The 26,911-nt window shown below is 34.9% G+C and overlaps 1 protein-coding gene across 2 annotated transcripts in view; it reads left to right on the top strand.

Annotated features, from left to right (window-relative positions):
- The window catches only part of LOC149791711 (protein timeless homolog), a 133,060-nt gene that overhangs the window by 45,601 nt on the left and 60,548 nt on the right, over nucleotides 1–26,911 (top strand). For both annotated transcript variants that reach the window (XM_089970219.1, XM_089970220.1), the window contains exons 12-18: nucleotides 5,131–5,243; nucleotides 6,493–6,597; nucleotides 10,938–11,041; nucleotides 18,239–18,317; nucleotides 19,078–19,217; nucleotides 20,569–20,725; nucleotides 23,868–23,948. In XM_089970219.1, coding sequence (XP_089826345.1) covers nucleotides 5,131–5,243; nucleotides 6,493–6,597; nucleotides 10,938–11,041; nucleotides 18,239–18,317; nucleotides 19,078–19,217; nucleotides 20,569–20,725; nucleotides 23,868–23,948 — 779 coding nt within the window. The remainder of the gene's footprint in view (nucleotides 1–5,130; nucleotides 5,244–6,492; nucleotides 6,598–10,937; nucleotides 11,042–18,238; nucleotides 18,318–19,077; nucleotides 19,218–20,568; nucleotides 20,726–23,867; nucleotides 23,949–26,911) is intronic.

Genomic DNA, 26,911 nt, shown 5'->3' with positions numbered 1-26,911 from the left:
AAATAAAGCTCTGAGGGCTAAAAATGTGCATTTGCAGTTTCTTGTTTGAGATCAAGATAGAAAAGGCTTTATACTGGGAAAGTGTATGTGATTGAGTGAAATCTTTCACGCTTCGCACATATATTGAGATCAAATCAGTTTCTACTGCAGAAACCTCACTTATCTGATATACAGCACACAGGGATGACACGGTACCTTGAAAAGTACTTCAATTTCTATTCATCCTTGAAAAGTACATGACAATCATTTTTACCTTGAAAAGTACATGACAATCATTTTTACCTTGAAAAGTACATGACAATCATTTTTACCTTGAAAAGTACATGACAATCATTTTTACCTTGAAAAGTACTTGACAATCATTTTTACCTTGAAAAGTACTTGACAATCATTTTTACCTTGAAAAGTACATGACAATCATTTTTACCTTGAAAAGTACATGACAATCATTTTTACCTTGAAAAGTACTTGACAATCATTTTTACCTTGAAAAGTACTTGACAATCATTTTTACCTTGAAAAGTACATGACAATCATTTTTACCTTGAAAAGTACTGGAAAATAAGCCTTGCTTCTTGAAAAATATAAAATTAATCAAACAAATGCATAAAAGTTTCTTTTCATACCATTACGTTATGTGATGGAAATACAACTGCTTGCTGTTTGGTGGTTTCGAACATGTGACCAATCAGATGTTTATAATTGCGTACAGACCTGATTATAGAGCATTAAAAAGTGCATGAATCTTTTCCGATGATCATTCTTCTTTATCAATTGATTTTCTGCAGCAGCGGTACATCTTCATAGTTTAAATCCTGGTGAATCAGCTTTTCAAACTCTTGAAACAAAACATAATGAAGAATATACACAAAAATGGTCACAATTTGTTCTTTATTTACATCCAAGCTTTTGATTTTCAGCGTATAATCTAAAATTTGGAAGTATGCTGGAAGTCTTTTATTGACTTTTTTGGTGTCGTGACCAATCTTTGGGCGTAAATTACAGCCACATGCCTGTTAACAGAAAAGCTGCTTGCTAAACAATGTCATTACAACTACGTGTAAATGCACCTATGGGCGATCACACGACAGCAGATATTTTTTTTAGATGCATTGACACATGGCATACTTTTGCGGCAGACGATTTTAATATGCCTTGTGAATGCATCATATCATGTGTCAAAGTTATTCCAGAAATCGATTTTGTCTGCAACAGACAACTTCAGGTATTTATAAATTATGCAAATCGCTATATGCTAAGTCGTGAAGTGTGTCGGAGAGAGAAGGTTGGCTTTGGCAATCTCCGTAAACTTGGATCACTACCGAATATTCAGCATCTCAAGAAAACATCTGACAGATTATATGAAAAAGCAGAAGCTACTGGAAAAATCTCCTTTGTTACACAAGCCAATGCATTAAAGAAAGAGAAACAGCACAAGCAGTCAGAAATGGAAACTGTCAAAATGGAAATTGCTGACCATGTTAAAGAACTTGGTACTTAAAAAGTCATGTGTGCAAATTATATATTTGAGTGTAGAATTCAAAGAAAAGATTGTGACTATTCTACTTTGTCTACTTTTTATCCTTCCATTGTATTATGTTCTTCATACGATGATTTGTGACTGTCATAAAAGCAGACTCTGATCTCCAGTAGTTGTAGTGTAGTTTGAGTTAAGAATTTAAAGAATTGTTGAACCTAGTGTACCTTATTTGCTATGTAGTCTATAGGGTTTTTTTTGTTCTTCATATAAAGATCTGAATTAATTTTTCTTTGAAATGAAATGTTGTTATTCTTCTAAGATTTTTTTATGTCTCTATTATAAAGTCTCAAGCCTATTACATAAATATTAGGAAGCCCATTGTCAGGAAATTACAACATTCTCACGAATCCTTTAAATGGCCATTGATAAATATACCTAAAGTGCACTGGGCATCGGGGTCCTTGAAAAAATTGGATAAAGTCCTTGAAAAGTCCTTGAATTTTGTCACACCAAAGGTGTATGAACCCTGGCATGTCATAAATTGCTAATGATTTCCCAAGGTTGTTTATCTTTTTTACTGTCAATATAATTTTTTCCCCATTAAAATTGTATAACCGTTTTTCTTTTTAATAATTTCAACAGGAGTCTTAACCTGTTATACCCAAAATTCCAATCACTATGATGCACTTGGGTAAGAAGTGACATCATATGACTGATGTCATAATGTAATGATCACATCATTGCAAGGTGCAAAAGTACCGTATTTACCGTATATGCTGGGAGACCGTATTTATTGGGACACCATAAATTAATTTTAAAAGTAATTTTTTTGTGCACTGTATGTTCTAGGACACTGTTTTTTTTTGAGTCGTAAGTTGTGGGACACCTTTTAAATCATTCGAAAATTACATGTCGGAAATTAACCTCTAGCTGAAATTTTATTTAAAAAATATAAAACTGTATACTTGAGATAAAACTCTTTAATCCACAGCAGCAGCATCTCATCAACACAACCCTTCTCCTGCACACGTACGATCTATTATTTTGGTACATGAATATTTTTTTTAGCTGTCTCATACAGTGAAAAATTGTTAGAGGCAACACACCACCTGAAGAGGAAACTGCAAGGACAAAAGATTTTTTCAAATCTGCACTAGACTCGATAATTCTCACACTTTTGATGCCCATCTTATCGTCAGTCCATCCAGGAATGCGATCAAAGTGCACTAGAGTTTCATCCATGTTAATGATCATATTGTCAGCGAAATGATCTGTTTCTCTTATGGCCTTCACGAATTCATCACATGATTTTATTTTCTCCAAATCTTCTGGATGATGCTGGGTCATCAATGTTTGCGCACGAAGCACTATATTGTGTAACTTTAAAAACTGTTCCATTGTTTCACTTTATTTTCACAATTTTCGTGAATAGTGGTGAAATGGAACCAAAGTTAGCTCCCATGTCTCGGCTGTCGTCGTATATTCAAAGCTAAAAAAATAAAAATTGGCACACTTAAAAGAATTCATAGTCTGCTTCCGAGGTCAGCTTGCTTTGCAATAAAATAACCTTTGTATTGATATCCTTTAAATAAAATCGGCTTCCATGTCCAAAGTCGGCTTCCAATGTCGGCATGCTTTGTAATAAAATTATCCTTTTTTTGTTTGTCCTGTCGGTAAGTTCAAAGACGAAGTTTACTGCTGGCTGCCAGTTGTGTTTATTTACCACCAGGGCTTCTGTGTGCTTGGTATCTGTAGTAATTAATACAAAGGTGCACTGATGTCTGCGGGTAAATAGTAATGATACTTTTGTAACCCGCGCCGACGAAAAGATTGTCACTTGCACTCAAGTGAATGTGTTTTCAAATAATGTTATTTATTTGCGAGATACTGTCATACAGTAGACCTGGATATAAATTAATCTTAGCTATTTTGCACATAACACCCTGCCATACGTGAATGGCAGTTGTCTTCAATATATCGGTTGATTATTTCCCTCTCATTTGTGAAATCATTTGCTTCTCTTCTGGCCTTCACGAATTCAAAACATGATTTTATTTTCTCCAAATATTGCTGGCTCATAGACATCTGTGCACAAAGCACTATATTGTGTCCCTTTAAAATTTGTTTCATTGTTTCAATCTATTTTCAAAATTCCTGTGAATGAAAATGAACCCAAGTTTACTTCCATATCTTGGCCATCTTTGTATATTCAAAAAAAAAAAAAGATCAGCTCACTTCACAGAATCCATAGTCAGCTTCTGGTGTCGGCTTGCTTTGCAATAAAATAACCGTTGTATTGATATCCTTTACAAAATAAAGTAATCAGAGTCGGCTTCTGAGATCGGCTTGCTTTGTAATAAAAATATCCTTTTGTCTTTGATGTCCTGTTGCTGTTGGTAGGTTCAGAGAAGGAGTTAACATCTTGCTGCCAGTCGTGTTTATTCACCACCAGGGCTTCTATGTGCTTGGCATATGTAGTTACAATTAATACAAAGGAGCATTGATATCTGCGGTAAAATAGTAAGGATAATTTTGTAACCCGAGTTGGTGAAAAGATTGTCACATGCATTCAAGTTAATGTGTTTTCAAATGACGATTTTTATTTGCGACATACTGTCATATAGTAGACCTGGATATAATTCAGTCTTGATTATTTTCCACCCAACACCGTGTCATGCGTGTATGCCATCTTCAAGATATCGGTTGATTATTTCCCTCTTGTTTGCGATTTTGTTGGCTCCAGTTTCAGTCGGATAACATGTTCAAACCTTTGAGCACAACCACACACAATTGTTTCTCAATGTTCATATCAGTGAACAACGTGGTATGTGTTATCAGACATAAAAATTGATACACGCTACAGTATGGAAGTCTACGCCACTTATACGGATTTCATGGAAATATTTTATTCTTTAATGCTCATGTTGAAAAAAGGAGTGAATGATAACAACACAAGGTTAGTTTCTTTCTTTTTTTATCAATTAAGCGTTTTATTTATCTATATTATTGCAACATGCAGTGGGAGGGGGAGCACAACTGCAGTACAAATTTATTTTGTTTCTTAAATACGGTAGGTTGTTGTTGTTGTAGGGTTTAACGCCATTTTTCAGCACAAGATAGGCTATACATGGCGGCCAGTATTAATGGTGGAGGAAGAACCAGGAAAAACCCCGGAAAGAACCACCGACCCACGAGAAGCTACTGGCAAGCTTTCTCACATAACCACATTAGCCGAATCCGAGACGCGAACCGACGCAGACAGAGGTGAGATGGCAGTGATCCATAACGGTGAGCGCTTTAGACCACTCGGCCACTAAACTTGTTTTTACTAAAGCATTCAGGCGATTTTTAACTCATCAGTATTTGACTTAATAAAGACTTATTTGATGATTACTGTATATACTCACTTGTTAGTAGAGTCCAATTGCAAACAAATTAGACCCAGATCTGCTGTTGCATAATGTATTGGCAGATCAGGGTCTGTGTTGTTTGTTATACTGATTATGCCTAACAAACTGCACAGACCCAGATCTACTGGTGCATTATGCAATGGCAGATCTAGTTCTGCAGCTTGCAGATGGACATGACTTATAGGTGGCTAGACATGGTATTTATTTCATCAGATTCATTCAATCATGGTGTATTTTCAGAATTTGCTAAACCACGAAAAGACCCAGGATCATGATGAGACATACTACTTGTGGGCAATGAGGTTCTTCATGGAGTTTTGCCGTCTGCACAGCAAACAAGTCGACCTTGTCAGGTAGGTTAATACAGAAGTTGGTAGTTACTCGTGTTTAATGTATGCTGTCAGACTCAGATCTACCGTCACATAATGTGCCAGCAGATCAGGGTCTGGGTCATAATTTTTCAGAGGATTACTTCCCCTTAGAGCTTGGATATCACTGCTGCCACCACTGTTAGAAACTGCCAGAAAGGCTATTTCTTGATATAACTTTGCTTGCCAAAAGTAATGGATAAAATTTAACATTAAGTAACTAAGCTAGCCTATCCATTGCTGAAATAGTAAATTTCTGGATCTTTTCATCGAAATTCATCACTATGTTAACCTAAATGATAAATGAAAAATAGGTTAACCCCGGCTTAAAATAGTTTGTACAGGCAGTGGCTTTGTTTATGATATCATCTAAAGACAAGATGGTATCTGGATTGTTATATTTATGATCTGGAGGACAGTGCAGCATCAGATCAGTGTCTTGTGTTATTGACCACTTGATGTGCATTAGATTGACACACAGGTTCTTTGCCCAACTCAGCATCAGATCAGTGTCTTGTGTTATTGACCACTTGATGTGCATTAGATTGACACACAGGTTCTTTGTCCAACTCAGCATCAGATCAGTGTCTGTGTTAGTGACCACTTGATCTGCATTAGACTGACACACAGATTCTTTGCCCAACTCAGAAGAAACCAATTGCAGTAGTGTATTTATTAGATACTCCATCTTTTACATTGTCCCTCTTTTTTTGGTATGCATATAACTGACTGCAATGAACTTGGGTGGTACCTCACAAAGACACTCACAATGTTAATAAGATCATGAATCCAATGTACATATTGTTCTACCATTTGCTACTTTTTTTTTTTAAATTGACTCAATTTCCATCTTGGCTGATAAAAACCAATTTTAATATTATTTTCAGGTCATTATTTGGTGTTTTTATGTACAAGACACATTACTGTGGAACAGGTTTCTTGAAGTACACCTCAGTAGAAGGTGGCTTTACTTGTGACTGGTTTTATAATGCATTGTAATAAGGGAGCACTTTATTATTTTGCTAGCTCACTTGCATTATCATTATTTGTCAACATTAATGGTGTATGTATGTATACAAATATATCATTCATATATATATATATATATATATATATATATATATATATATATATATATATATATATATATATATATATATATATATGGGGGGGGGAGCTAAATCATGGCAAGATTCACAGGAACCTTTGTTTATTTTCTATGTTTATATTCCAGTGAAACCATGTCTGTGCCAACTTTTCATTACATCCAAGTACAGTTATTTACCTACTATGAGATGATCATGATGGAGAAAAAGGAGGCCATCATTTGGGGAAACAGGTATTTTTAACTACAACATAGACTAAATATTTGGAAAGAAACTGGCAGTCTTATCAACGTTTTTTTTATTTATAACACTTTAGGTATTATTTTTTGTTTTTATAACTTTTGTTATTATTATTATTGTTATTATTCATCATTGGCGATTCAGTCTCGAGAGACCATGCGAATAGCGCTCTTGGGGTGTTGGCATCGTCTGCTGTAGCTGTGCAGGCCTATACACGAGTGACAGTCCCTGTTGCAGTTGGTGCAGACATACTGGGAAGTCTGAGTTACTGTGGTTGTTGCCGCGTTCTTCTTTCTCTCACATTTCTCTGCCGCGAACTGGCCCTTGTTTACCGTCAGTCTCCAGGTGCCTCGGTCTTCGGCCAGCACTTCCCAGCCATCGGGTGAAATGTCACATGCCTTCATGTCCCTCTTGTACACATCCTTGAAATGGAGTGAGGGGCAGCCGACTCTTCTCATGCCAGTGGCCAGCTGTCCATATAGGATGTCCTTTGGCAGCCTTCCATCCTCCATGCATCGGACGTGTCCCAGCCACCGAAGGCGGCGTTTGCTTAGCATGGAGTACATGCTGGGGGTACTTGCACACTGCTGGATCTCGCTGTGTGGAACACGGTCTTGCCAGCTGATTTTCAGGATGCATTTTAGGCACCGTATATGGAAGGAGTTGAGCTGGTGCTCTTGCCTCATGTAGGTACTCCAGGTCTCACTTCCATATAGAATGGTGCTCAGAATGCAGGCCTGGTAGACTTGGACCTTGGTGTGCTATGTCAGTGCGTTGTTTTCCCATACCCTCTTCAATAGTCTTGCCATGATGGTGTTTGCCTTTGCAAGCCTTCTGTCCAGCTCCAAATCAAGCAAGAGAGTGTTGCCGATGGTTGACCCCAGGTAGGTAAAGTTGTTGACTGCTTCCAGGGTGACACCGTTGAGTTTGATGGAAGGGGCAATGGTGGTATCTTGCACGCTGACATTTGTCTTTTCCAGGCTGATAATGAGACCAAACTGCATGATAATCTTTTTCCATGCAGATATGAAGGGAACAGTCCTGTATGATGTATCCTCATCAACCTCCTTCCCAATTAACAGCGGCGTGAAGCAGGGCTGCATGCTGGTGCCAACCCTTTTCGGGATCTTCTTCTCCCTGCTCCTGTCCTACACCTTCGACTCGTCCACTGATGGCATATATCTACACACCAGGTCCGATGGGAGGCTGTTCAACCTGGCACGACTGCACTCAAAAACCGAAGTGAGAGCTGTGCTCATCAGGGAGATGCTTTTTGCAGATGATGCAGCTCTTGTGACCCACACAGAGGAAGCCCTTGTTATTATTATTATTATTATTACTGCTGTTCCATTTAAACATACACAGTACCCTGAGAAGGCCTGTTTTAACAAATACGTGCCAGTGTACTCAGATTACAGACTTTATATTAAAGCAATACAAAATTTAAATCGCATGTGTCAGTGACTGATCCACATTAAAAATCCCTGGGTCTCAAGTATATTTTACTGGAACAGCCCTTATTTATTCTTCTTCCTATTCTTATTATTATTCTTTTTATTATTGTTATTATTATTATTAGTTCATTGTACATCATCCATTGTGCATAGTGGAGCATCTTTCATTCATCACCCATTCATAGTTGCTATTTACAACTCCTTAAAACCTCTGAACAGAATTTATTTAAATTTGAAAGAAAGCATCTTGTTAAAAAATGCTGCTGTTCTGTCATAAGATATTTCCAAGATTACTATAAATATAATTTGAGAGGATGCATCACATCTTGTAGGTATTTCAAATTTGTTAAAACATTCTGTGCTGTCATCAGATGTGGTCAACATTATTAAAATCAGAATTTGAGAGAGATGCATCACATCCTCAAGGTATTTCAAATTTGTTTAAAACAATTGCTGATCTGTCATCAGTTATGGCCAACATTACTATAAATAGAATTTGAGAGCGATGCATCACATCCTGAAGGTATTTCAAATTTGTTAAAACAATTGCTGATCTGTCATTTGATATGTCCAACATTGTAATTGTTGTTGTTGTTGTTGTAGGGTTTAACGCCATTTTTCAGCACACAATAGGCTATACATGGCGGCCAATATTAATGGTGGAGGAAGAACCCGGGAAAGCCCCCGGAAAGAACCACCAACCCACGAGATTGCTACTGGCAAGCTTTCTCACATACCCACATTGGTTGAATCCGAGACTCGAACCCACGCAGACAGAGGTGAGATGGCAGTGATCCTTAACAGAGAGCGCTTTAGACCACTCGGCCATTTGGGGCCCCCTAACATTATTAAAATCAGAATTTGAGAGGGATGCATCACATCCTGAAGGTATTTCAGATTTGTTAAAAAATGTCGATCTGTCTTCAGATATGTCCAACATTATTAAAATCAGAATTTGAGAAGGATGCATTAAAATCAGAATTTGAGAGGGATGCATTAAAATCAGAATTTGAGAGGGATGCATTAAAATCAGAATTTGAGAGGGATGCATTAAAATCAGAATTTGTGAGGGATGCATTAAAATCAGAATTTGAGAGGGATGCATTAAAATCAGAATTTGAGAGGGATGCATTAAAATCAGAATTTGTGAGAGATGCATTAAAATCAGAATCTGAGAGGGATGCATTAAAATCAGAATTTCTGAGGGATGAATTAAAATCAGAATTTGTGAGGGATGCATTAAATTCAGAATTTGTGAGGGATGCATTAAAATCAGAATTTGAGAGGGATGCATTAAAATCAGAATTTGAGAGGGATGCATTAAAATCAGAATTTGAGAGGGATGCATTAAAATCAGAATTTGTGAGGGATGCATTAAAATCAGAATTTGAGAGGGATGCATCATGGACCAAAGGTATTTCAAACTTGTTAAAATTATTCAGATCCACCATCAAATATGGCTACTATTACTAAAATCAAATACTGTCAAACAATTTCTTTAAAAAATGCTTAACAGAATTTGACCAAGTTTGATGAACTGTATCCTGGCATGAAGGTCTTCTAAATTGTTCAAGAAATGATTCCATTCCACCTTCAAGTGTTGATGCCATTTTGACCCCCACCCACTTTAAACAACTTTTTCTCGAATATCGCTAAAAAGAATTTCACCACATTTGACCGAAAGCTTTCTGGAGTGACCGTCTTTAAAATTTGTTCAAATAATGCCAGTCTGCCACCAAATATAGCCACACTTACCAAAATAGAGAAACCTTCTAACAACGTTTTCTCAAAATGTGCTCAAGAGGATTTGACCAAAGCCGGTATCTCGTAATGCCAATTAAATATATGCTTTACGGGTGGTATTGTGAACGGAAATCCATTTGAAGTGTAATGAGGTAAATGTTTATACTTTAAGTGTATGACTTTCAACAGAGATCCAGCAGGAAGAAATCTGGAGGACAATGACTTGACGTTTTTATATAGGAAAGGTGGGGTTTTCCCATGTTCTTCAACAACCAGTTATACTGGCTATCATGTATAGCCGATCTGAGAATTGGTGTTATACAACAAAACAACAACAGCAAGTGTGTTATCTGCTGCCTAATTTTTAGTTCTAATTGTGTCTCAAAACCAACTCTTTACATAATACCAGGCCTCAAGTTCATTAATAAAGTACCTTGACCTTTATTTTCATTTTTTAGTTTTTATAAATATTTATTTATTATATTAATAATGATTTTAATCAAGTCTTTGCTGTATCTGCATTTATGATAGTTCAGCTGATGGTCATTTGACTGCCAACAAATTTTTCAGTATTTGTTTTCATGTCTGCATTTTTCAGTGTCCATATAATCAGGTGATGCTGATCACACAGGTCATGTAATGGGCTGTTATATTTCAGGCTGTGATCCAGAGTTATCACTAGTTAAGATGGTGATTTAATATGGTAGTCTTTCAACTTGAAAAGGGATCATGCTATGAATTAAATAGAATCTGCACTAATTGTTTTTGGCATAAAATATGATATACAATTGTCATTGAATAGTGTTCATTTTTTATTGGCTGCATTATGATTCTTAAGGTTGCTTGGTGACCAACTGAAATATTTCACTCACCATCACTAATTTTTCTGACAACTAGTAATAGAATGAACTTTGAAGATTTACTAGTATAGATGCTGCATCCATGTTGACCCTTTTATTTAATGTCACCGTGTTGTAATATTTTTTGATACCTGACTGAAAGAAACTTGTCAGCTTATGAGAGCAAAAATCATTTAACTTGAAATCCATTGCCTCATGTTTTAGAGATATTTCACAATGTAAAAAATGTTGCATATTTCAGTTTTAAAGATTCTTGGTTTTCAATAAAAATTTCAGAGCTCATTTGGCACTGAAGGCCTACCAGGAGTTGCTAATGACATTGGATTCCATGGACCGGTCGGGTAACCCACAACTAATGGAGAGTTCCAGGATCATCAAGAGTTAGTGCCCTTTATGTTGAATTTCAGTCTTACTAAAACTTCAGGTCAGCTGTTGTTTTGCTACATATTGGAATGCACCAAACATCACAGCTATTTACAATTACTGCCTTCACCGGTAAAAAGCTTGCATTGGGAAATTCATCAATTGCAGTAAAGAAATTGATAAATTATCCTTTACAAATTTGACCAGAAAAACCTAAATGTCAGTAAATAATTTTTGACAAATTTTGACTTTAATACAATTGGTTTGTCATAAGATGTACATTTACTTTTAATTTTTTCAAACTTGACCCTTGTTTTAATGACACCTGCATAGAAGTGGACAAATGTTTGAGGTTCTCTGATTGTCCTTTATACAAAGGTTTCACAGTTACTTCGATTCTGGATTCAGTCCACCATTTTGAAATGTTTTTTTTTTTGTGTGTGTATGTATGGAACTAATTTTAATTATGTAATACCTGCTGCTACTATTGCACTGCTTTCTGTTTTGGAACTAACGGGGTTCCCGCTCTAATCGGGAAAAAGTTGAGAGAAATTATAAATATTTTTCATACCATGAAATGTCCTTGAATTGTGCCAATATTGACAAAATTCAGGAACTTTCCTCCACAACTTGTCACCTGAAACAATTACGTAATTGAGTTGTAACTGAACTGATAGTGAGTTACATTTATCCATTTCTAAGCAGAATATTAGGAGGTTGCAGTATGGATCATTTGGGTGCTTGCCATAAATATATTTATTGAGACAATCCAAATGCTCAGTGGATTAGATTCATCTAGTAGACTTTTGTTTCACAGACAGTTTGATATCCGTATCTTTTTGTATGGAAGGTATGAAAACCAGTCTAGCATCACAAGAGGAGAACATGGTGGCATTGAAGCATAACTGCTTAGCGGATGGGTTAGCAAACTTGAACGTTGTTAAATTGAGTTATACCTGCATAAAATCGATATGAAAATTATTTATTTTCTCAGAAATTGTGAGTATTCAAATCGTTATATCTTTAATCTGCTGAAAGATGATAAAACTAATGCATTGATGAAATTTAAGCTGGTACTAGCAATTTCAATTACTAGTTGCACAAGCACACAGAATCTCACAACCGTCATTTTGAAATATTGTAGAAGAACAAAATTATTAAATGAAAGTTATGTACTGGTTATAATAAAAAAAACAAAAACGAAAGAGCACAAAATTCTCTATATTTATTCCGAGACCTGCTTCTGGTCTGGAGTTTTGTTGTGTCACGTGACTACCATGTTGACATGTGTTCTCTCATGCAGGGAGCATACAAAGCGGGGAACCAGACTACTCTGCTTGATGAATAAGACTGGCAAAGTTTCTTGTAGTTGTTCTAGAAATAAATATGGTGAGAATTATATGTTCTTTCTAGTTTTTACAAAAGGTATTAGACTTTCATTTAATATAATTGAATTTTGTACAACGACATTATAAAGGAGTTTGTTGTTGATATCGCGTGACTATTGGACTTCCGATGTCATTGTTTGAGATTTGTGAATGTCATGTGACTATTAACACAAATGGTGAATACCAGGTCAGGTTTCATCTATGCCATATTTCATCTAGTCTGTCAGCAGATTAAAGACCTAACGGTTATAATATTTGCCATTTTTGGAAATGTCTTTAAATGATTGAATATTTAATCCAGTCATCTTAAGGAGTTTAGGTTGGTTGAAAAATTTTGTTTGAGATTTTATTGGCACATAAATTCAGGGTTAAATTTTTTTCGTTACAAGATAAGATTCTAATACTTTGCATTTATTTGTTTTTTTTCATACTGTGATAAGAAATGTTTACTTTGTATAACAAGCACATATATTGCTCTAGAATTCTTTAGAATTAAAGGTTTAAAAGGAAACAAAAAAATGTATGCTGATTGTGTTTATTTTACATAGCAACATAATGCAGGTCAACAAAGTAAAGTCAGGTTTTGAATTCTGTACATTGAAATGGCTTTAAATGCCAATTTATAGGAATATAGTCAGATTTGTTTTGTGTGACTCATTTTGTGGTTTTGTACATGATCATCTTTTCTGACACATGTTTTTGAGAGTCTTGAAAGAGAAACATCTTTAGATTTGGAAAATGCATGTTTTATAATCCCAAAATGTTCTTTAATTCCATTCAGTATTGGTCATATGTTAACCTTGAAAAAATTTCATCGGGGAAAAAACCTGGAAAAGACCTGGAATCAATATTGGACTTCTACATCAGAGCCTAAATGTGGAATAGTCTTCTCCTTCACTTGGATGATATGCAAGTTAGACATAGGCAGTTTTGTTCATTGAAAAGCGGTTTCATTCTTGGTTTAAACTTATTTTTGGTATTTCACCTATCTTTTTGTTTCGATCAAGTGTTAGTCTTGTCAGTCCTTGCTAAAAATTGAGTGTATCTTTACCTTTATTGTTAAAGTTTGTTTTTTTGTGCCTTAATTTGTCAGTGGAAGTTTAGTTAACTGTATCCCCCTCAAGTAATTATCTCATGTACTGTATTTTTTTCTTCATATTTTTGTTGTTGTGGTTGCTTAAATTTTTATATTTCAGAGTATAGTCTTACAAGGTGGGGGGATAAGAAGGCTTCATGAGACAGTTGTCCAGTAGTTGTTAAATTAGTTTCCCATCACCCTACCCCCTCCAATAAATACATTTCAAGATGGTGGACTTAATTCAGAATCAAAGTTCAGTGAAACCTGTGTATAAAGGACACTCAGAACAACTAGTTTGCCCTTTTTGTGCAGGTATCATTTATGTTAAGTTTGAGTTTGAAAAATATTAAAGGAAAATGAATATGTGATGAATGGATTTTGTTAAATGAAAAATGTGTAGAACATTTTGTATTTACTGAAGCTTTGCCTTTTTTTGTCACATTTCAAAGGGATCATGTATCAATTTCTTCTCTGCAGTTGAAGAATTTCCCAGTGTATAGGATGGTGGCATATTTGTAAGTTCTTGACCTGTGAAAGCAGTAGTTGTCCCTAGCTGTAATGGTTGGTTCATTCCAGTCATTAGGCAAGATGACAGTAGGCTAGAAGTGTTTCGAAATTCTGGTTGTTACTAGAAAGTTTCAATTTAATTGAATATAAATTCATTTGAAGCAAGTATCTGTTTTAGCAGTATGTTAGAGTCTTTTGAGGAAAAAAAAATTGTGTTTATTTGACAAGTGATTTAGAAATATCATGCTGATGTGACAAGTGGTTGGTTTTCAGTGTAGGTTGGGAAGATCTGACGGTACTATGAACTTCCTAATCTGAATTTATCTTTATTATTTACTATATGGTTTACCATCATTATTCTTTGTGATTTTTCCCGACGAACTTTATGGCAGCAGAAAATTGGTGGAGTTCATATGAGATAGACTGATTGTGACTTAAGGACATGGGTTATTTTTAATCATGGCAACTTTTGAAACTCAAGGACATGGTTTATTTTAATCATGGCAACTTTTGAAACTCAAGGACATGGGTTATTTTTAATCATGGCAACTTTTGAAACTCAAGGACATGGGTTATTTTTAATCATGGCAACTTTTGAAACTCAAGGACATTGGTTATTTTAATCATGGCAACTTTTGAAACTCAAGGACATGGGTTATTTTAATCATGGCAACTTTTGAAACTCAAGGACATGGGTTATTTTAATCATGGCAACTTTTGAAACTCAAGGACATGGGTTATTTTAATCATGGCAACTTTTGAAACTCAAGGACATGGGTTATTTTAATCATGGCAACTTTTGAAACTCAAGGACATGGGTTATTTTAATCATGGCAACTTTTGAAACTCAAGGACATGGGTTATTTTAATTATGGCAACTTTTAAAACTCAAGGACATGGGTTATTTTAATCATAGCAACTTTTGAAATTCAAGGACATGGGTTATTTTAATTATGGCAACTTTTAAAACTCAAGGACATGGGTTATTTTAATCATAGCAACTTTTGAAATTCAAGGACATGGGTTATTTTAATCATGGCAACTTTTGAAACTCAGCTATTATTGTGATTGTTATTATCTAAAAAATACTATTAACATCCCTTCCACCCCACACTCAGTGGATTTGATTGATTGATTGACTGTGGACTTTATGGTGCACCAGTACTGCAAGGCTATATATCGCACCACAAAATTTCATGAAAAAAAAGAATAGTCAAAATGGCCCGTTATAAAAGAGGGATAAATTACAAAAATACAATAACAATATGTTGGAAATATATGAGTGTTCCGATCAGTGGGTGTGTGTGTTAATGTTCTTTGTAAATTACAACAAGATGACATGGGTAATTAAATGTTGTTTAAAAGATACTCAAAATAAATAGGACTGCACACCAGCTAAACATTTTCATGCTAACTTCCTTAAAAAAAATGTAAAATACAAGACCCATTTGTCGTATCAGAAAGTTCCTTCATGTGCTGAACATTGTAGTGATGATCGCATGCAGTTTGGAGATCAAAACAATCTATCAGTAAGTGCTTAACAAAGAAGGGTTCATTGCAAGAAATGCTCTCTGGTTGGTCTTCACCTTTCACTGGATTTAAATACAATTTTCGTATATATTTCCGTTAACTTTGTACATTTATTCAAGGTGCATGAAAACAGAGTTCACTTTCCTTTGAGGTTGTTAGGTTTTGTAAAATGAATGCTTGCTGCTCAAAATGACATGATCCTTATATTAGGATGGCACTGTTCTTTGTATTGTAGCGCTACATATTCTTGGAGAGATTGGATAAAAAAGAAAATACTTGTACAGTTTTATAATCTCAATAACAGTCAAGTGAAAGAAACTGATAAAGTCAGTGAAAAGTTTACAAGGCGTTGGGAAATTGTCAGCAATTTATGAAATGGCGTAAATCGGCCTTAGGCTTTTTGTTTCAGAAAATCACAAAGACCTCAATAATCGTGTTACCCTAAAAATTCAGCTACCAAGATACCTTTTTCTTTGTGTATTGGATGAATTTTTAAGTTGGCATTCTGCTATTATTTATGTGCAATTAGTGAAGGGCAATATATTTTTCTATGTAAAGACTCTTCTCTTGGAATAGATATTCAACTATATATTTGGCAAGAAAAGGCAAACAAAATCTATACACTTTGAAGTGGTTTTAGATTGCTTCCACCCATGACATAAATATGTATATACTTTTTTAAAAGTTAATTCAACATTTCACAAGTGTTTATTCTTAAACAAAGGGATTAATAAATACTGTTCTAAATAAATGGGTACACTTGATATCAAGTTGTCAATAAAGACAAGTTTCGTTATGCAAACATTGTAGCTTATGAAGTACAGGGCAACTTTTTAAACAGCTGACACAATAATTGAATGCATTTTTTGAGACATTTTATAACACAAGTTTTGTTTATAAACATATAATGCACTCGATGCCACTCCCTAGTTTTAGCTTGCCTAGATAACTTGCAAGTCAGCTTTCAAGATATGGGCAGATGTGGATCCCATTTACTTCTATAGAAATACACCCCCAAAATAGGACCCCATTTGCTGAATGACATAAAACCACAATCAAAACCACAATCAACCCAGGTAAATAAAATCATGATATAACACTCGTTTTATCATAGAAAAGGGCAGTTAGTGCCCAGAAATTTGAAACCAACATCATAAAAATTGCAACTTTTAATTCTGTTAACTTTTATTGAAGTTTTTGTTTATGGTTGCTCTATCAGGTCAGTTGTGAAATTCTCTTTTTCATTATCTTAAGCCTTGCAGATCACAAAAACTACTTTTGTATGATCCACTGTAAATACAGTACGGATGTTTGGTTTAACTTCATCTGCATACTCATCTGTCCATTTCTCATCATACCTTAGTTTTGTTTTATATTACCTGCGCTGAATTTCTTAGGCACTCACTTACAGGGTCTTGTAGTTAAGCTTGGGTTCAACTTGGAGAGAACTAAACTGGCATGCAAAAATGGTCAACATGACCTATATTTCACACTTCAGCATCTGTTTAACCTTTGGCAGATGATTACTGTCATATGGCTTTGTCTGTGGATTCATTATACTTGATCATGACATCAAAAATAGGTCCCTATGACCTACATTTCTAGCATCCATGACTTTGAACTAAGATTTTGTCAGTTTTTCAGCCAGTCTTGACTTTTAGGGTTATGTAATTTTGTGATATGTACAATGACATATTTCCAAAAATAGGTCACTGTGACTTGTAGTTCATGCTTCATTGACCTTTTCTAAGTTGGTTGTTTGGAATTGGTGTTTTGTGTTATATATTGATTGTAGAGGTAGATATATAGGTCTGTTTATTGATCACAGTGAGTAATAATCAGTGAAGTTCCCATTTATAGAGTACAGTGTTTACATTACTTAATTCGGGGCCCCGAGTGGCCGAATGGTTTAAAGCGCTCATCATTATGGATCACTGCCATCTCACCTCTGTCTGTGTGGGTTCGAGTCTTGGATTCGGAAATATTTGCTATGTGAAAGCTTGCCAGTAACTTCTCGTTAGTCGGTGTTTCTTTCTGGGGTTTTTCCGGGTTCTTCCTCCACCATTATGCTGGCTGCCATGTGTAGCCTATCTTGTGATGAAAAATGGCATTAAACCCTACAGCAACGTTACTTAATTCAACTGCTACCACAGTTTACTGAAATTCCTATACAGAATGCCAACAATTTCAACATCATACACTATAAGCATACAGGCTGCTTCTGGTTTGTTCCCAGTGATGATGGCAAATTGCAATAGTTGGTTCAAGTATTTGAAGAAAGCAGAGTGGCTCAGACAAGAAAACCAGTGAAGGTAAATATTACTACTTAAGTGCCTTGCAAAACATTGCTTGTAGTAACATTACGGGCAAAAACTTCTTACAATTGGACACTGTCATCTTGAAAAACTTGGTTGAGATATGTTTGTGCCTCTAATTTGTCTTTATCGTAAAAAGACAATGTAGAGCATGAAAGACACTCAATTGGTAGCTATTTATCTTAGCTGGTTTTGTTGTTTGAGCCGTTCTGAATTTGTCAACACATAAGCCGATATTTTTAACAGATTGAGAGGGACTGATATTTCAAGCTAATGTGGAAAAAAAACAGGCTGCTGAGATTGTTCCTAATTAACTGTGCTCAAGGCAAGCTATGCAATGTTGAAGTTTCATACTCAAAAATGAAATCTTATAAAAAAAATTCTTCATGATTTCAGGCAACATATTTTACATGATGGAATTCCGAGACATATTCCTGACCATGTTACGAAGATTTGATGAGAACAGACAGTCCAGGTAAATAAGCTTGATCCAGGTAAATAGGTTTTAATCCAGGTAAATAGGCTTCATCCAGGTAAATATGCTTGATTCAGGTAAATAGGCTTGATCTGGGTAAATTGACTTGATCTCGGTAAATAAGCATGATCCAAGTAAATATACTTGATCCAGGTAAATAGGTTTGATCCAGGTAAATTGACTTGATCCAGGTAAATAGGCATGATCCAAATAAATATACTTGATCCATGTAAATAGACTTGATCCAGGTAAATAGGTTTGATCCAGGTAAAGAGGCTTGATCCAGGTAAATAGACTTGATCCAGGTAAATAGGCTTGATCCAGGTGCAATTATAAAGATAGGTGCTAGAACAGAGGCTCAGAATTCCTTAAGCTTGAGAGCTATTTTCTCCATTAAAAGAAAGAAGGCATGAAGGCCTTTAAATTTATAAATAAATGATTACAATCTGCCTTCATTTATGCCCACTGGTACTAAAAATAAATATCTAATTATTTTACATTAAACTTTACAAAGTGCTGAACAGAGTTTGACAGAAAGCATAAAGGTCTTTTAATACTGGATTAATAATGGTGATGTGCCATCAAATATGGATTAAGATACAGAAAATGAGAAACGTTAGAACAATTACTTTGATAACTTTTGCATTCAGCAGTATTGAAAAAAATTCTTACAGCTGCCTTCTGATCCAGATTTTATGGCTAGCTTCTATTGCTTGGTTGAACAATTTCAATCCAACTTAGGCCTCTTGTTTTTCTGAAGGTCCTACCTGAAAGACCTGATTGAAACTACTCATCTTTTCCTGAAGATGCTGGAACATTTCTCCAAGAAAACAAAGCATCTAGTTGTGGAGAAGAAAAAAAGGAAAAAGGGAGGTAGAAAAAAGAAGCCAGAATCCAAAGGTATGTCTAAGACACCAGTTTGTTACCAGTTAATTTTTATGATGTGATATTTCTGCTTTCGCTTTATTTTTGTATCACTGCATTTTCACAAAAGCATGGTCATAATATTTGCATTTCTTACCATGCATATGACAAAAGATGTGTTCATACAAATGTATTACTCTTAACTGTTTATGCCATCTGAGATTTTAAAGTCCAGGTGAAATGTCAGCATTTTCATGTTGAATGGGTGGTGGTTTGTGGCATGCAAAACTTATTTGGTCTTGTCATGATTGCATTTTGATATTTTTATGCAAAAATCTCATTTAGCTGATGGTCTTTTGTCAGATTTTTAGCTGATGGTCTTTTGTCAGATTTTGGTTTCTGGACTCCAATTTCTGCATGTTTCACAAAAAGGTTTTTAAAAAAATAATTTCCTGAATTGTACCATTTTTGTCAGTACCCAGAAAAGCTGTCAAGATTTTAGAAAACTTCTACTGGGTACCTGTCAATCCTAATCATGGCTGCCCAGTTAAGGTGAAATTGTATTAAATATGTATAAAAATTAAGTCCACGTTTTTTCTCCATTCACAGTATCCTATAAATACCACTATCTAATGTCATCTGGTACAAAGTCCAAGAATTCATCCTCATTGTTTGATAAAGGTCTCAAATCCTCCATTGTCATCTAGTAAATTGTTTTAACACTTTGACTGCACAATTTGTAAAATCTATTCAAGGTGGCAACTTAACACGTCACTTGTTCAGCAAGATCAAATAACCACCTGTTCAGACCTGCCAACCCTCACAATTTTGGCATTCATTTCATGACTCGAGGTCAGACATTGGCAAAATTGACTAAATCTTAGATGCATCTCTGTACAAGCTGATTTAGATAAATGAACGAAATTTGGTATTTCGGTATATTGTCACCTAAAGATGTGTTGCAATTCACATTTTAGGCCCTGTCTTCAAGGTCAAGGTTGCAGGTATATATTTCACGGTTACTTTTGTTTCTGTCATAAATCCTAAATATTGAGGTTCAAGGATCAAACAGGATGCAATTGTTTCTGTTGTAAGCATCTCATATATGATCTTCAAGGTCAAGGTGTTTTTCTCCTTTTTGAAATTTTACCCTGTTGTGTTTTAAGACAAAAGACATGAAACAGTAAGTGCCAAGTAACTCTACAACTCGGTTGCAATGGTCCCATCATTGTGTATATTTGATGACCTCACCATAGTAGGCAGGAACAACAATTCACAGAATTTGCTTGTTTAACTGAATTTTTTAATTAATTTACCAGATTCAGCTTAAAATCTGAGAAAAGGGAAATATTTAGTTTGTGATACTTGAGAACAAGTCTTTCAACAGGTTCCAATCAGCCGAGTGAACCAACAGCACAAGAAATAGAAGACCTTTGGGATGAGGTGTCAAGTGAACTATCAGCCATTTTCCAGGGTCGAACTGAAATACCACAAAATGTCAGTCCATTTGATGCAGCTTCAGAAGTTGACATCAACGAACAAAGGTATTTTTTTAAGTTTCTGTGTTTCTCAGAACTTAAGTAAAATTTCATTAACTCAATCATCAAGTACTCTTTGTCATTTTAATTGATTTTTCGGTCCTGGAGTTAAACATTATTTTACCTTGAAAACAGGCCTGCCAACTCTTACGATTTTACAAAAATTACCCTTAAAATACAGACTTATGGCATACTAGTAAAAACTACAGAAAAATGATTGTTGCCGAAAAATCCGGATAATTGGTTCTTCTGTGTTTTATTTGGATCCGGGTTTCATCTTAGAATTAGTGAAATTAGTCAGGGAACCAGACTAACTTTACAGCAGCACTCCAGATGCTTTAAACTGCACTTTTTTGTTCATACAAAGCGTCTGCATGATCAAACTGTTAATTTTAGAAAATTTGTAAACATGGCATCCAGAAAGCGATGCATGTTTAATATGAAAGGGAAAATAAGCTTCTGGAAATCAACACAGAAGAATAAAAGGGAGTATTCAGATTCTTGTGAATAAAAGCTGGAAAGGACACAATTACGTTTATTGGACATCACATGCCAATTGGAGTATGTCTCGTGGCGGGAGATATGATTGCCATCATCATGTGAAATGGAAAAAATTTCCAAGAATTGTCAAGTTGAGAGATAGCAACAAGCCATTGAGCTGCATAGGGTTTGGAACTAGAGTTTGTGTAACTGTATTAGTGGTAAATGAAGTCTACACATACTTTACAATCTTTTCAGTTTAACATAATGTTTATCATTGATGAGTCAAACTTTTAATTATGTTTTTCAGTTTATCAATAGCAGTTATTGATATTTTCTTACACTTTACTGAAAACTGGTCAATCTTATGGAATACAATCAACTGCCTTACTGAGACGGACTCATCAGGGTTGGCAGGTCTGTTAAAAGCTTGAACCAAGTTCTTTATGATTTCCAAGTTTTTTTGTATCTTATTGGTAAGGATTCAAAACAAAATAATTTTAAAAAAGCAGATGACATGCAGTATTAGTATTTTGCCAGTTTCAAATGTTGAATTACCGTGCTACCCATAAATCCAATGCATTAGGCATTTTAGCAGTAAAGTCTATATTCGCTTATAACTTGAGTCCAAATGCAAACTGCACAGACACAGATCTGCCATTGCATAATGTTATTGTTAATATTTGTAGTTTTTGTTTCATTTTTTTTCTTTTATTTACAGGCTGTGTTGTTTTTATACTTAGCTGGATATTCTTCGTTTAAGCTAATTAACGTTGATAGTATCATAATGCAGTGGAGGAGGAGCTAATTAATTTAATTGCCTCTGACATAAGGAAAAATACTCCCATGCAATTTGAATATTGCATTTTAATTTATAACCCTAACTGCTAAAATACAGCTAGGAAAAATTTAAAACAATGTTCAAGTCTGTTCCACTTCAAGGATTCTGGGAACATCTTCTACTATCTTGGATCCCACTTTCTTTACCAGTCCAAACTGGTTCACCTAATGGAAGAGGTATACACTCATCTGCAGAAGGGTGCTCGAGAAGGTGGAAAACAACCAGATGACAGGTTTCTATTCCTGGATCTTTCTGATGATGCGAAAAGGCAGAAAATTTTGATTCATCATCGACCTTCCCATGTAAACAAAATTCTTTGGGAAGAATGCTTTATGATGGAGACTACCACCTCTGTCTGGAATGTTTGAAGGCTCTATGACTGCCTTGATAGATTCGCATGATGCATATGTTAAGGTGCCCCTATTCCTGCCTCATACAGAACACTTAGGTTTTGTCATGGCCTGGAGTTATTTCAGTTTCAAGTTCTTCTCTTTAGCCTCACCTCTGGCCATAGTTTTTATTAGGGTGATAAATGGTTTCCTTTGTTTAGACTCGTAATGACATTCTGCTGTCAAATTTGACCACTGTTACTAAAAAAAGCAAATCTTTAAATAAAGCTTTGCATCACAAACATAATTTAACAAAATCTTAGCTCAGTGGCCTGTTTATTTTGTTGTTGTTGTACAGTTTAACACCATTTTTCGGCACAAGATAGGCTATACATGGTGGCCAGTATAACTGGTGGAAGAAGAACCCTGGAAAACCCCGGGAAGAACCACCGACCCATGAGAAGCTACTGGCAAGCTTTCTCACATACCCACGTTTGCCGAGACTGAGACTCTAACCCACATGGACAGTGGTGAAATGACAGCGATCCGGAACGTTGTGTGCTTTAGACCACTCGGCCACTCAGGGCCCCTTTTTATTTTGTAAAAATTAAGCTGATTCATCATCACATTAGGCCACCATTACTTAAAACAAAAAGCTTTAAAACATCTTCTGAAAATAACCGATTGAACAGAATTTGGCAAACATGCTGGCACAAAGTCCTTTCAAGCTTGTACAAATGATGCTGAACCAACATAAAACACTACACCATTACTAAAATTAAAAACCTTTTAAAGACTTCTGAAAAACAGCAGATCAGGACAAGATCCTATTTGACAGAAATGATTATGACATAAAGGTTTTAAAGTTTGTACAAATAATGCCAATCCACCAGCAAATATGATTGGCATCCAAATAGAAAAAGCAGCAGATTTTAACCAAAGTTTGGACAGCATTCTTGCTTGAATGCTGTTAAAGTTTTACAAATGATGCCAAGCTGCTTTCTGACTTTGTGAAGACAACCAAATGTCACAGAAACATAAGACCTTCAGGTGATACAGATCAGCTATCCAGCATGTCAGTCATTGTTGCAAAATAGAAAAACCTTTAAATGTTACAATGCTTTCTATTAACCCTCATGCCTTGGCATTTGGCTTTGAGGTAGATATCAGCCAGGCAGGCAGTCTTGGTCCAGTTCAGACTTCTTGTCAGGTGTAAATCATCAACATTTAATATGGTTCACTTCCAAACTAACCACATTTCACAGGATGTATTGTTATTTAAAGGCTTTTCATGTTTGTGCACAAATGCTGACAGTCTTCCCTCAAGTATGGGCACTGTTACATAAAGCAACAAACAAAAATTGAATGACTTAAAAAGTTTCCCAAAAGATTCATATTTAACAGAAAGCATCGGCATTTAGTTATTTGATTAATATCGGCATAATGTGCAATGTCAGGCCTTCTTGTTCATGCTAATCATTGGTCAATTTTATTTCAGGGTTGATGCCATGATTCATATTCAAGATATGCTACGAGAGAAAAAGCCAGGAGAGGCTGTTGCATTGTTTCGAGCTGCAAGGTAAGAGAAAATTGGGGGTGGGTGGGAATTTTTATTTATTTATATATATCATAATGAGACATTTATCGGTGTCATCATAATGAGATATTTAAAGGTATAATCATGATGAGATATTTATAGGTATTGTAATAACCTGCATTTAGGGAGTGAGGTATGCATGCATATATACGGTAAACATTATTCATACAAGCCGTCCAATTTGGTATAGTTTTTTTTTAAAAATTATAAATCTGTGCATTAGCAGTGAATTGCTCAAATGAGTTGACATTACTATTTTCTAGGATCCTATGTTTTGTTTACTTGTCGATTAATAGTTAGCTGGTATAGTCTACGTGTTTTTGTGATAGCGAAAATAGGGAGTATCATGCTGGCGGCTGGCATCCTTGATAATTTGATTAATGGCTATTTCTAGTTAACAGTTTAAGACTGTACACTACATACTCAATGTGTTTATAGACCCTGGGGTTTCATTTGTATATGTCATCGCATTTAAGTTTGTTTTTCCTCTTCTTTGTTTCTTTGGTACATATAACTGTTGACTACCCTTTCATGCTGTCTACCTCGGTAATATTGTAAGAGTGCATAACCCGGTTTCCAAACCATTGCTATAGCGACAGACTAACACGGTATGTGCCGTGAAATACAAAACTGATTTTTTTTTTCTTCTATTTTTACTTATGGCAATTCATTCGCAATGTAGCAATGTGTAAAATATCCAGCTGGTAATTTCCATAAATAATCACTGTGAAAATTAACTAAATATACACATGCAATACTAGTGCATGATGGTTTGAACATTCCAACAAGGATTGTGGGCTTTGTGGGTTTTGTGGGCGTTGTGGGTATTGTGGGTTTTGTCAGGAGTATATAAGGCTTTGTGGGCTGCTTGAGAGGGGTCAGTCAGCTAGCAGCCATCAAACTAGGTACATCACAGTTATTGTGAGTTTTATTTTTTTATATATATTTTTTTATTTTGTTTTGTTTAGTTTATTAGAGAATTATGTAACTTTAGGCAATATTTTGGACAGTAAATATTTTTTATAAAGTTTATTTAAGTGCTAATCAATTTTTATTTAAGTTATTTTTTTATTATTTTTAATTCCTTTCTCTCTTCCAACTTATACTCATTCTAGTCATTTCTAATTTATTTTACAAGCAACATAGATATTGTTTTATCATTTGTTATTTGAAATTCAGTTATATGGTCAAGTGAGTGTTGTCCTCACAGACCAGTACTTTTATTCATTTCTTTATTTTTTTTCTTTATTTAATTAGTTTTGTGAAGCTAAAGACATACAGAAAAGTTCTGCTACACTACAAATATATAATTCCTTTTTTTCTTAAATTATAGGTCCAACAAAGTTCTTAGGGAAATAAAATGTCTAAGTCATTGTGAGTGTTTTCCTCACCGACTTGACATTCTAACTTCAATTCAACAATACTTGATTATTCTAGCAATCTATAAAACATAAGTTATTTGTCTATTTTATAATTTACTAGTTGTCTAAGTCATTGTGAGTGTTTTCCTCACCGACTTGACATTCTAACTTCAATTCAACAATACTTGATTATTCTAGCAATCTATAAAACATAAGTTATTTATCTATTTTATAATTTACTAGTTGTCTAAGTCATTGTGAGTGTTTTCCTCACAGACTTGACATTCTAAATTCAATTCAACAATACTTGATTATGCTAGCAATCTAAACAATGTAAGTTATATTTCTGTTTTATAATGTATTAGTTGTCTAAGTCATTGTGAGTGTTTTCCTCACTGGCTTGATATCCAATTTACTTCCATTATACCAATTCACTTCAAATAAGTAGTATGCTATAGTTGAAGTGTAAAGTGAAGCAAGTGTTTTCCTTGCAGATTTTTTACATTTCACAATTACAATCAAGTCAAAGTTTCTCTTCTGTAGTAAACTTTATTGCAACTAAATCCACATATGGTAACTCTAATATAATGTTCACTAATCAGAAGAAATAATATCATGAACTAATAGCATAGTGCTAATGTGTATCCTGACTTTGCATGAAATTATCATATACCATACAGTACCTTCAAACGATGATAATATTTTGGCTTAGGACAAAAACAACAAGATTGTCATGGTTATGAACTGGCTTTATTCGCTGTTTCTTAATAAATGAATCATCTTGTGTTATGGTTGAAAAGAAATCAAGAGTTCGAGTTTACTCCATTCTCCCCCTCCTTAGTCAGTGGATAAGAAGCATACTCATCCCTGGTGCGATACTCCAAGATAGTATTATCAGGACCTAGTTTGGCCGTTACAGTATCATAATGAGATATTTATAGGTATCATAATGAGATATTTAGAGGTATCATAATGAGATATTTATAGATATCATCATAATGAGATATTTATAGGTATCATCATAATGAGATATTTATAGGTATCATAATGAGATATTTATAGGTATCATCATAATGAGATTTAGAGGTATCATCATAAAGAGATATTTAAAGATATCAGCAGGAGAAAATTGCAACAATGGGATACCACTGGTTGCCACTGGCAATATCACTTTTTGGAACTACATTTTTTCCCTGTTTAGGAAATATATCTGACCTTGTCTGTGTTATTCAATCTTGTATTTCCATATTTAGACCTATTTCCTTTTCTTTCTACTACTCAATTCTCTTCCAATCCTCACTCCCCAGTGCAATGAACAGATCTTAAAATGTCAAGTATATATTTGTGTAATCACTGAGGAGGTGACATCAGAAATTGCCAAGACATGAACTACAAAGTAGGTATATATATGAACGTTTTTATAAATAGTTTTCCATATAAATTGTGAATATTGTCAGTGACTGAACATGCATGACCAGTTTCTGTTTGAAAGTCATTGTCATATATTACACTTTATGACAAAGAATACAAGTTTTATGGGGAACACACAATGAGAGATATAGTAATATAGTTGGTTAAATAGTA

This window comes from Sinohyriopsis cumingii, chromosome 9 (genome assembly GCF_028554795.1).
Source record: "Sinohyriopsis cumingii isolate HCF-2022 chromosome 9, ASM2855479v2, whole genome shotgun sequence".
NCBI classification, from domain to species: domain Eukaryota; kingdom Metazoa; phylum Mollusca; class Bivalvia; order Unionida; family Unionidae; genus Sinohyriopsis; species Sinohyriopsis cumingii.
Note: the sequence above shows the minus strand (reverse complement) of the source record. Positions and strands in the feature narration are given on the sequence as shown.